The sequence below is a fragment of the Trachinotus anak genome, unplaced genomic scaffold (genome assembly GCF_046630095.1).
Source record: "Trachinotus anak isolate AG129_WGS33_773 ecotype Australia unplaced genomic scaffold, CSIRO_AGI_Tana_v1 ptg000014l, whole genome shotgun sequence".
NCBI lineage: Eukaryota > Metazoa > Chordata > Actinopteri > Carangiformes > Carangidae > Trachinotus > Trachinotus anak.
In genome coordinates this window covers 19,641,065-19,653,512 of record NW_027273865.1, presented here as the reverse complement: position 1 = coordinate 19,653,512, position 12,448 = coordinate 19,641,065, and the positions used below count along the sequence as shown (strand labels likewise).

General features: G+C 41.2%; 1 protein-coding gene across 1 annotated transcript; it reads right to left on the bottom strand.

Annotated features, from left to right (window-relative positions):
• Positions 1-5,749: 5,749 nt before the first annotated feature.
• On the bottom strand, positions 5,750-11,694 carry vmn2r1 (vomeronasal 2, receptor 1). Its single transcript, XM_071496656.1, has 13 exons — positions 11,420-11,694; positions 11,093-11,335; positions 10,782-10,973; positions 10,494-10,619; positions 10,087-10,271; positions 9,758-9,878; positions 9,159-9,386; positions 8,904-9,027; positions 8,362-8,522; positions 8,071-8,266; positions 7,594-7,832; positions 7,287-7,486; positions 5,750-6,795 (listed from the first exon to the last, which is right to left on the bottom strand). The coding sequence occupies exons 1-13, from the start codon at positions 11,675-11,677 to the stop codon at positions 6,474-6,476; spliced, it is 2,595 nt and encodes an 864-aa protein (XP_071352757.1). The 5' UTR covers positions 11,678-11,694; the 3' UTR covers positions 5,750-6,473.
• Positions 11,695-12,448: the final 754 nt, after the last annotated feature.

Below are 12,448 nucleotides of genomic sequence, written 5' to 3'. Positions count from 1 at the left end.
CTTTGTTGAATAAGAACATCTATGCAAAGTCTTAAATTCAGCCAAGATTCAGAAGGTCAGAGGCCAAGTTGACATCTGACCCCTTATTTACTGGTGCTACAGCTGTCAAGCTTTAAGTTCTGGTGCAGCACATAACACAGTCTGCAGTGAGAACACTTGCAGATTTACTAGAATTTTCCATAATTTTTGGAACAATAGATCCTCGATTTCAACAGAGGCCAAGCCAGTCAAAAAAAAACCAAAGAAATAAATAAATGGTTAATTCAAACATAACCCTGGTTTGTATTTTGAAGCCATAGCGCCCAATTTCCCCCATCTAAGGAGTTGGCTGAGGGTGCTGGAGTACAAGCTTCCTCAAATCTAATAAAGAGCAGGACAAAGCTGCTAATGGTCACTAAACTCTCACAGCACACAGTGGGGGAATACTAAAAACTAGATGTGCTTGTAATGAATAGGGAATTTTATTGTAACATGTAACACCAAGTAATGTAGTTCATTTGAGCTGGGTATATTAAGTGGTTTAATGACCACTTAACACATAGACCTGTGTGTGCTCATCCATTAAATGGCCTCTTTTGGTCAAGCTGTGTGGAACCTCCTGATATCTAAGCAGATTGGTGTCCCGAGAGGTCAAGTGAATAAATCGGCGACGGAGTGTCATCCTTAAATTATTCAGCTGGGTAATGAGACCCTGATAGCTCACTGGGCATGGCTGAGGGGCATGGGGGAAAAGGTAAGGGTCAAGGCTGACTGTAGAGTGTGAAGGGATGGAGCACAGACCTCTGACTATCACTGTGGCCAACAGCTAATTTGGATTGGAAACTTGGAGTTCTGCAGTTTGCCACAAAGATATGCCGTATCTTTTAAACCAATCAGTGAGCCAGCTACCACTGGAGTATGACTGGGTGAAATCACAATATATACAGTGATGGGATTTTGCCGCATAAATTGTCCATCCCTACACAGGAATACTGCAACTAAATAAGTATCATTAATATTCTTATTATTATCATTATTAATAGTATTTGTAGTAGGAGTGTTAGCTTATGTGCTACTTTTTATTGTTAGGATCTTGTGTGCCTCAGAGGTTGAACTCTACCAGGGTTATGGGTTAATTTCCCACTTGGCTATAATGTGAACTAGTAAAACAGCATTTGGCATGTTTGACACAGCATCACACAGACCTGGGCACAATAATTCAACTGGGTGACCTGCTGTCCCTCAAGGTCGCTGCCTGATGAGATTAGTCGCACAAAGTGAATCTAATCTGATGTCTCTTAGAGGGAAATTCTAGAACGGCCAAAATCCGACATTCAAGTCCTTTATCCTGAAACCCAGTTGAGACGTAAACTGATCCACATTATGCACACACACACACACACACACACGGGTAAGGTTTTATCTTCTTTCAAGATTGTTCTATGATAATTGTTATAAGATAATTATTCATTCAGTTAATTACAGATGAGTCCTTTTTTAGAGGTTATGGACCAAAGTAAGACACAGTCTCTGATGCTCAAGGTCAAAGGCCTGAGAGTGTCTGTGTGTCTGTGTTCACACACCTTAATCAGATCAGCATGACAATGATCGATTATTGTGGTTGTCAACTTTGAACATTTATTTATTTCATTTCCATGTACTTTCAGAGATGTGGATGCTTTCTGTCAAATGTGAGAATGAAATGTATATGTAATCTATCGCACAGTAAAATAGGAACTTCCACATCTCTGTACTATCAATAGTAAAGTATGTTAAATCCCTTTCAAGGCACTTTTCTTAATGTCCTTCTTCTGCACAGCCAATATGCCACTTTTCTGATTAAACTCTCCATCCTTAATATATAGGATGTATGGAAAGTGTATTTCACTACAAAAATGAGCTGAGTGTAATTAATTCAACTTTAAATCTCTCTGTCTCATATTTGGATAATCATCATCTTTTCAGATCACACAAAATTCATCTTGAAAATTTAACTGTCTTGAAATGTGAGTCCATGCTGTAGTCTACTCTCGAAGAAAGGTTGGGAGATAGAAGTGTTTAAAGATACTGGATTTATAATTAATGCAGATGTCTGGGACTTGGCAAGTAAGAGACCAAAAAACATGCACAAACATATACACACAAATGCTTACACAACCACACAGGCGCCAAAACTATATATACTATATATGGAGCAAGAAGAAACAGCTGCTCTCTCCACTATTAAATTAGGAGGAGCAAACTTGAGCCTCTGTATCTCTCTTTAGTCTCCTTTTTCACCCACAGCCTGTTGTGTTAATAGATGAGGACTTTCTTTAAAGAGTAGCAGCCATGCAGTTCCCCTTAAAGAAGAAATTAGTGCAGTAAGATGCTGAAAACATCAGTGAAAATAAGTAAAGACTTATTTTAATCTATTATATATATATATATATATATATTAGTGTCATAAAGCTCCTCTAAGCGTTTACATGTTGACTCACAAAACAAGTGGGGCATGACAGAAGGGATAGTATCAAATACCTAACAACGCCCTACTTGTGGTCTTTCAGCTCCCACACAGTAAAAATGAAGATGTACAGTTTATACATAAAGAAAGACATTTTTTCATTCATTATTTTGTAATATAAATAATATATATATATAGGAGTATATATAGTAATATAAAACACTGATCTCAGGTGTGTTCTTCACTCAAAAACTTTGGAAAACAAACACATTTTTCCCATCATGTTGCAAGATAAGTAGCCTGTATATTATGGGTGTTTCAATATACCGGTATTGATGATAACTGAAAATGAAATATTGATATTTTGTTAATATTATACTGATGATGATAATATCATGGTGGCAGATGTTAGGTCTTTTGTTTTTCAGTCACTCAAAGGATCCTTTCTTCACTCGCTAAGTGCAAGGTATCATTTTCACAGGATAACATGAAATGTCCACTGGAAACTATTCTGAAGTGTCTGGTCTGAGGATGATGACAAGTCCTCGAGTCTGTCTCTGTTTACAGCAGCCTGCCTGTATTAGCAGGGTGGATGGGCTTAGCTGGAGCACTGTGAGTGGAATAAATAGATGAAGACATTTCTTTTCATAAGTTCCTTATAAGGAGGTGGTTATCTTCTGCATGTCTTCATGTTTGCTCATTTGACTTGACAGTTATACAGATGGGGACATGTGTTAATATGTCAGCGATATCAGGGTTACAGAGGGACTGGAGTTTAAATTTCCATGAATAATTAAAAAAAATCTACACCAAGTAGCTTGTAGCTGTTTTGCAGACTCATGGTTGAAAAAAACCTGTGGCCCTAAGGATGTGGCCCTAATTTGAAACAAGTCCAAGACTTAAAGCAGCATCAGTGACCCTTAGCATCTCCCTATGCTAATAAAGGCTAGTAAACACACAGGTGCGCACACAAGCATACGCATACTAAGCAGGGACACCTCAAAGGAGTGTCACAATTTCTATAAATCATTTTGACCTACTGGCCCCTACACACACACGCACACACACACCTACTACAATGATTAATCACAACACCATGACAATCCCATCTTCGTGACTAGCGAGCCTCCTCTCTGCATCTCTTGAGAGTTTCTGTCCCCAGCAATTAAAAGTTCCTCTTTGTTCATTCATTAGGACCATCAACAGCCTTCAGTAAACACAGCTCATTTCAGCGATGTTAGAAACAAATGACATTAGGTATTTGGCTCATTTGGATTGTGTCACACTCACTTAGTTCTTTATCAGTCATATGAGAACTGAGGAAGAGAAATCCGAGTTGTTCAACATGGATAAGAATCTTTCAGAATTAAGCACAAAAGTGGTCTAGAAGCAACAAAGGTTCATTGATAGAACAGTGTTGTTTGACATAATGTACATACATTATGTATAGTGTTAAGTTAGCATGCTAACCAGCTAGCCCCAGTCCCATCTCATAATAGGCTACCACTTTGTACCCAGTCTCCCCTCAGTCCAACATGAGAGGGTGAAAAAGTGCTGCCCAGAGGGCAAGAAACCATGTTAAGCTACAAACAAAAGTATGATAAGAGTGAAACAAGAGTTAATGTTAGCGTTGCCTTCTACCACTGGAGACAGCTCTTTGTAAGTGAATGAGGTTTGATGCTGAACTGATGACGTTTTTTTCTAGACTGGTAATAAACACCTGTTAATGCTAACAGCTAATATTGCCTAGGGAGCAATAGCTGATACTTACATGCAGCACCGTCAATCAGCATCAGTGGGTGTGAAGGTGCTGGGGATGCATGAAGATGTGTGTCACGTTTCCGTAAAGGTTCATTTTAAAATAGGTAAGCACATTGTTACATTTTCTAATTTCAAGCATACATGTGTCATGAAGGAACACATTTCACTATGTTGCACCAGACCAGCACTATGAAGTGAATAAATAAAAACATGATTAAGACACCATCACTAGGTAACCTGTAAACAGAGCCCGTTGACTTTACAAAGTGATGGAATAAAATGTTAACTGAAAATAACCCTCGCAGGTTAACATTGGTACACGCATGGACACACTCAGAGATATGCAAAGTACACACACACACACACACACACATGCAGTGATGCACGTGCAAACATTTTGTCTTGATTTAGCACCAGTGTTCCTGTCCACTCTCGTCAGCTGACAATAAATTACAAACACATTCCTTCACCGCTCTGTCACCAGGAGAATTTATTACCGTCCACACTGACAGCTTTGATTGGACACAGTTCACAGCTTCAGAGATTCCTGGAAAGCCACGTGTTCACAAGGGAGTGCACATACACATCTTGTGCGCAACACAAAGACACACCAGTAGAAAACAGCCACCTGAACTTATGAAAAAAAAAAAAAAGATATTAGCTTCAGCTTCCCCACCTAATACAACATTTTTTGAAGTAGATGAAAATAATTGAGTAGATGACAGAGATAAAAATGATGAAAAGATTAAACTAAAAGCATGAAATAGTGCTGCAGTGTCTTTGGTAATACAGAGGTTAGAGCTCAGTGTGATTAATGAGACAGTCAACACACTCTTATAAATCAATATCATTGTTTCAGCCCTGGTAGAGTCCAGTAAAGTGCTGTTTTTTAGTGTGCTTCCCCTCATCGTGTCATCTTTTCAACTCTAAATCATCCATCACATGGATTTCAGTATAATGAATTTCTCTCCCACTTAAAAGTAAAATTCTGAGTTTCACGAGCACCATATTTTCTAAACCTCTCATCACTTCTGGGATACTTATAGCATATGTTGGGAACATGTTCATCAGTGTAATACCTCCTTTTACAATATTGTAATTTCCTAGTAATGACATATCCATCCATCCTGCCATAAACACACTTTTATGTATTGAATCAGGGTGAGGGTTGTGGTGGCAACAGAGTCAGCAGAGCAAACAGGATGTGAGTTTCCAGAGCAGCTTCCTCCAGCTCCCTCTGCTGGATCACTCTATCCAGCTGAGAGGTATGGACAGTCACCCACACTGAGGGACGTCCTTTCAATTAACAGGATCTAGCTCATTAATTTGTAGTTTGTAGTTTGACTCTATAGATCATGTGCCCGATGAAACCAGTCTGCTTTAACAAAAATGTAACTGCAGCTTCTCCTACTGTACAGCCTTCAGAGTAGCTCTGCTAGGCTAATATACAGTATTAACACACTAACTAAAACTGCTTATCATACTGTAATGTTAGCTATGGAGGTCTCTACATAAACCTTTATACTGAATTTCCTACTTTACCAAGAAAAACACATATTATCATGACTGAAAATAACATTTATTATACGATTGAGAAATGTCACATTTGTGTCACACTAACAGGTTATTGTGGGAATAGGAATTTAACATTTTATACAAATATTTTGATAGGAACAACATGAGCTAAAATTCCCATAATAGTAAAAATTGTCATATTTGTTTGAAATTGATTTGCAACTAGAAACACAGCAGAAATATATCTGAGGTAAATGCTCCCTTAATTTGATTTCCACCACCAACTGAAACAACAGCAGCTTCGACAGTAAGAACCTGAACTCATTGAAATATCTTTTAGCAGAACTTACAAACATCATGGTAAAGCAAGTAAAGGCAAATTATATTGTTCGTAAAGAATACACCTTTATTATACACATACACCATCAATTTTATGTTTTTCAAAATGCACTTTTGAGATGTTTAATAATTGTTGAGGTAACTTCCTCATAGATATTGCTTATTGAAATCAACCCTACCTAACATATGTGAAAATGCACTACAACTTAGGCTTGACATATTTAGTCAGTAAAAATATAAATATTTTGTAAATAATATATATTGTCTGTTCACCAGGATAAAACATAATTGTAAAATAAATGTCAATAACAAGACTAGAAACCTTAACAAGCTGGACCAGTTGCCCAGTGAAGCAGTGGCACAGCTGCCGTCTACATTTTTTGCAGTTTCTTTCAATTTTTTGCATCAGTTTATGTTTTTTATTATTTTCCCACTAATCATCAATGGCAGTGGATGCAGTCGAAGCATTGACCTCAGTAGCAGCTGTAGCAAGTGAGGCAGAGGTCCCAGTGGACGTCCCATCACGTGGTTTGGGACGGGGCTTCATCATCTCCTCTGTGTTGCGTTCAGGTTTGACCAAAAGAACGTAGCACTTGGGCAGGAAGATGCAGGTCAGCAGGCCAAAGCTGGAAGCCAAGATGGCAAAAATCTGGACGGCCACCATGAACTTTCCACGTGTGCTGAGGTAAGCTGGGACAAACGAGATCCACACGATGAAGAAGACAAGCATACCGAAGGTCACACACTTTGCCTCGCTGGAAGACAGATAAAGAAATGCATGTATGATGTTTCTGAAAAAGTTCTTTACACAAACATATCTCAACAAGAGAAAGATTAATGCTCCGGTTGGTAGAAGACCACCAGAGGAGAGGAACACCAAGGAGACTTTAAAGAATTAACACTTATTTGGGTGTTTGTACCAGCTGTGTAAGTTTATATAATTCCTGCAGATATCAGCCAAAATATGAGAAACCAGAAACACAGGTGTCTGTCAAGAAATAATCCCAGTATAATTTTACACTGTATTTTCCATACTTTATAAACTATCTATCTCTATGCATTCCAAAATGATTGGGGCTTATCTCACCCATATAAAAGATAAATGAGTTATAAATACAAGGCAGAAATATTCTGTGGGGTGTTGTTTATTTCCATTGACACCAATGAGTCAGTGGCTTTAGTGATATTAATATAATTGTTTCCCTAGGTGCTGATATGTTTTTCCAGAAAGCTGCGCATTTCCTACCTGAAGTGGTCCTCCAGCTTTCGGGCTATGAAGGCAAAGATGAAGGCCAGCAGAGCCAGCAGGATGTCGTAGGCGAAGATACAGCAGATAAAGACCACAGAGCCTTCATCACACTCAAGAATGATCTTTATGTTCTGGGCTGAGGTGTTTTTGACAGGGTGTGGAGGGAGGACGATGAGCCACACTGTGCATGCGATAGCCTGGGTAAGGGGATGATAAGGTCAGTAAAATTACATGAGAACATCTGGCACAACTAACGTTAAGTGATCAGAGTAAAATGTGAAGTGAGATGTATGTTTTCTTGTACCTGTATTAATGTTGCCACTGCAGCTATCGCCCTCTGGTGGGCACAGGTGAGAGAATCAACATCAGGGTTGGCGGAGGCTTTGTCATCATTGTTGTTATTTATGTTGGTTACAATGATATCAGGACTGCCGCTGTTGGCTGCTGCTTCAGCTGCTGCTTTTGCAGCCTTGGCGGCTGCTTTGGCTCTGGCTCGTGCTGCTTTCAGAGCCTGGGCTCTCAGCATCAACACAGCTGCCTTACCTGGAGTAAAAACATATCAGGATGCTACAGTGCAACCTTGAAAAACAGTTGTTGTTTTTTTTTTATCAAAGGACCATAAAGCTCAAGAGAGGGTATATTCATTTCTCCTGATGACTACAAAAACCCTGGAGATACTCAGACTGTGTTAGACAGATAGACATTGCCAGGCATACGGTGCATACAAATCACACATAAACACAAAAATGTATACGGATACCTCTGTCGAGAGTGTACCCACCCATGATGGAGGAAAGGCAGAGAGCGAAGCCCAGAGCCAGGCCCACTTGGCTGGTCATGCAGCTCCAATCCTGAGGCTCTCCTAGGAAGACGATGGAGCAGAGGAAGGTCACCACCAGCGAGAAGAGCAGCGAGAAACTCAACAGAGGATCATTTGCTTTCACTAGAGGGGTGCTGATGTGCACAACAAACACCACCTGGAAAAAAAAGAAAACAAACACAATGAAACACAAGATTTAACAGGATATGTAGGCACCCCTAGTAGGTTCATTTTCCCCTTGGTGATTCTCACCCCGACAGCAATGGTAACCAATGCTCCAAAGGCAGAGATGACGATGAGAGTGATCCCCAGTGGCTCCCCAAAGGCCAGGAACTCAATGATTTTTGCCACACAGGCATCATGAGCATCATTGGACCAGTAGTCTCCATCACACAGGATACATTCACGAGCATCTGTCAGAGTGTGCAGGAGAGGGTGATAAGAGGGTCTAGACTGACACTGTGTGTGTGTCCTCTAAAATTCTCTGGACATCTTTGACCTCTAACTGTCCACGAGGCCCCTTGTGACATGACAGTGAATGTGAGTGTAAAATAAGAGCTTAGGTTTGCAGCATTTTCAACCAGTGAAGCATAATTGTCAATAGTTTCAGGCCATAACGTGATGAAATAAAATAGAGCAGTATTTTCTTCGGACAGATACTCTATGATATGGCTAACAAGCACCTTGTCTTGAATGTCCTCTTGTTGTTTGGTTTACATTTCAGTAGAAATTCTGACTTTTCACAAAGATATTGTCACATCTTCAAGGTACAGTTTTGAAAGTTGTGTACTGACTAGTTGTGTTGCTGATCTCTCCGTCAGCACATGGGATACAGTCAAAGCAGCAGACTGGCTCTCCCTGTCGGATCCCTTTCCTGGTGCCTGGCTGACAGTTCTCACTGCACACCGAGCGAGGAGGCTGCCACACACACACACACACACACACACACACACACAGACACACAAACATGTGGACATATGCACAAACAAACTAATAATATTCTAGAAGAGCAAGTGGTTAATTGATGTGTCGATCAATGTGCTCCTGACCTCCAGCACTTCATTGTTCCACACAATGGAGTCATTCATTATGGTCATCCTGTCCTCTGGGGCTGCGGAGCCATTGTAGTGTCCCACAGTGATGTAGGATATCTCCCCATTACTATTGACCTGCCAGTTAATGATGTCATAGAAGCCCTCCACATCCCCGTCATTGAAGTAGATCTCATCGTTTGTATTTGGCACTTTGAAACGCACGTTCTTCAGATAGTACATCAGCTGAGGGGGAGAGAGATGGAGCCACATCTTCACACACATTTTACACTTCATATAAGCAACAGTTTGAAACAACATGCTACACATTCCAGGATCGAAAGGAAGCAGAGGCTACTTCTCAAAGCAGATAACACAAATGGTGTACCACATATGATCTGCCAATGCTTCTAACAACCATTTGTGTCTGTGTGTGCCTTAATGAACACATCAAAACACATCACACACACACACAACCTATAACAAAGGACTAAGCACAAAATTACTCTTCAAGCTCATTTTGTCCAATATTTGATTTGTTTATATGTTCTGGTATTGAATAATAGTTATATACAATATTTAAAATGACACATACACACAAACACACACGTGCGTACCTGCCATGGCTCAAAGTTGGTGATGTCAGCACAGGTGTTACCACTAAATGGTCCCTGTCCATTTACACAGTGCTCCAGGTTGTGCAAGGCGTTTGCCACAGCATACACAGCTTTATATACACTGTGGAGAGACACCTTCATCATCATCATCATCATTCAGAGGCAGATATGTCAAAATCCTCAGCACATGAAATCATGGCCAGGTGCCACTAAATTTTTTTAAATAGTGGTAAATCAGTGATATGCCAGTAGTAGAGGAGATAGACGCAGTGGTGACATTACTAACATCAGTGATAGCTGCAGTAGTTGTCTGAGTGTTGAGAACTGACCTGTAAGTGATCCGTAACTGGGAAACATCAGAGTAGGTGTTGTTGAGCAGTGCCAGAGACTCTCTACCTGTACACAGCCCTTCAGGAACCTCCCTCACTGCCCTGGACAGCGTACCATTAACCTCCTTAGCTCTCAGTTTGGCCTGTCTCACAGCTTTGCTATAGTCCAATGTGCAGTTAAACAACTGTAAGACAAAAAATATGGTTGAAAACTTTATCTTCTCCAGATTAATTTGTATGTAATCTGTATGACAATTAATGCCAGTGAGAGTTTGGAAAGGAAATGTATGTTTTCAGTTAATTGTCACAGCAACTGTCAGACCCCACATGTGGCCAATCAATAATTGGAAATAGATCACTGGTCACCCAAAGTTCCCCAGGTCAGTTAAGCAGCTTAACAAACACACCGTCTCCCAGAATTCCTCAGTGAGTGCGTCAGCATAGGGGTCCAGGTCCAGAAGATGGTGCTGAAGACCAGAGATGTCAGCCCTCTTCACCCCAAAGCCCAGGGTACCACCCAGCAATGAGCTCACCTGGATAAAAAGATGCACGTTACCAGCCTCAGCTCAAACTGAGGTGCATCATATTTTGTTCAGACTGGGAAGAGCCTCTGGAACATCTGTAATGGCTCAGTTTCTGTTCAAACAGCAGTCAGTGAGCTTTCACCCTTGATCATCACTCGACTGAGTACTCACCCCAGGGTGGTTAATCTGAGCAGAGGTGACCCAGGCCTCACTGGCAATCCAGGTGCGGTTGGTCACGTTGTGCCGGAGCAGCTCAAGGATGAGAGGACTAAGGTCCACATCTGACGAGAAGACCACGATGATCTTGGCTGTGGACTCAAGTACAGTTTCAACAATACGCTGGATGTCCTCTGGGGAATTCACCTAAAGTTTATACAAGGGGCACAGATTTCTTTCAACAGGAAGTTAAAAAAAAGTAATGACAGTGTGTTGATGTGATGAAAATAACAGCTAGGGTAGTGAAACATTGATGAACTGATTACCTTGGGCAGGGTCTCAGAGAAGGAGATGCAGACACCAGCTTCCTCCACCTGCTCCTTGAAGTCTTTGATGCCGTACTTGCCATAATCATCATCTGCAGCTATGGTGCCCACCCAGGTCCAGCCGAAGTGCAGCACCAGCTGGGCCATAGCTTCAGACTGGTGCTTGTCATTGGGAATGGTCCTCAGGAAGGTAGGGAACTGGAACTTACTTTCCAGGGCGGAGCATGTTGAACTATAGCTGACCTAAAGATGAGAGGACGAGCATGTCTCATTCTGTTGACATCTCCTTGACCTTATCTACCTTTGTGTCACTCACTACTGCCTTACCTGTGGGAAGTGATAAAGTCCCAGTATCCTGGCAGTGGCAATGGACAGATCGGACCCCCCAGCACCCACTAGAGCAGCCAGAGGCGCCCCCGTCCCGCATCGGTAGTTGGGTACAGCCTCGTCTTGGCCCGTCAGGTAGGTGAGGGTTCCCTCCACAGCCTTGGAGATGGTGAAGCAGGAGTCATAGATGACATAACCCAGGTCGGTGTTGGGCAGCAGGTCGTTCCTCTCGTTTATTTCATTGATGGCAAACAGCATGGTCTGGGTCCAGCGGAAGGTACGGAAGTTAAACCTGGAGAATGTGGTAAAGAACAGTTCATTTCTAGAGATCAGTTTTACTCTTCGCTCTTTTGTCTTTTATAGTCTCAAATGTTTGCGTTTAGAAAGGAAGAAAGAAAAACTCAGATTCACATTTAGTATATGTGCAAAATTAACATTCTATTTTAGTCTTGATGTTATTACCTAGATTACCCACAAGAGGACAGCTCACAGCCTTGCTGATTATTGTTGCAGATCACACTGTAAAGGCCTGTCTTCATAATAGTATGGGCCACTGTAGCTAATTGGCCCCACAGGTACTGCCCTGCTATGTCTTGATTTCTGTTCTAAAATCATGAAGTTAAAAGGTCTCAGGAGTGCACTGTGAGGTTGAAACACATGATTAAGTCACTCAAGTAAAGTATTTCTCATTTAATGGTTAAAATATTAAATAATTTGACTTCGATAGAACTCTGGGATTATCTTTAGTTTTATAGATTCTAACATCTTAAACTAAAGGAGATTAACCCAACAGAGTCACAATGATGGAAAACAGACATGTGAGCAGGTCAAAGATGGCTCAACTCACCCCTCACACCCAGAGGAGACCGGCACCCTTGAAGTGTTGCCATCAGTGGAAGCAATTCGCTTATGAACAGGAAACATCCCCCCAATAACGACCTTCTTCTTTTCCACATCCTTGTAGCCGTTCAGATTGAACTTGGCCTTCAGCTTGCAGGTGGACTCTGCTGAAACAGGCCTGTAAAGGAA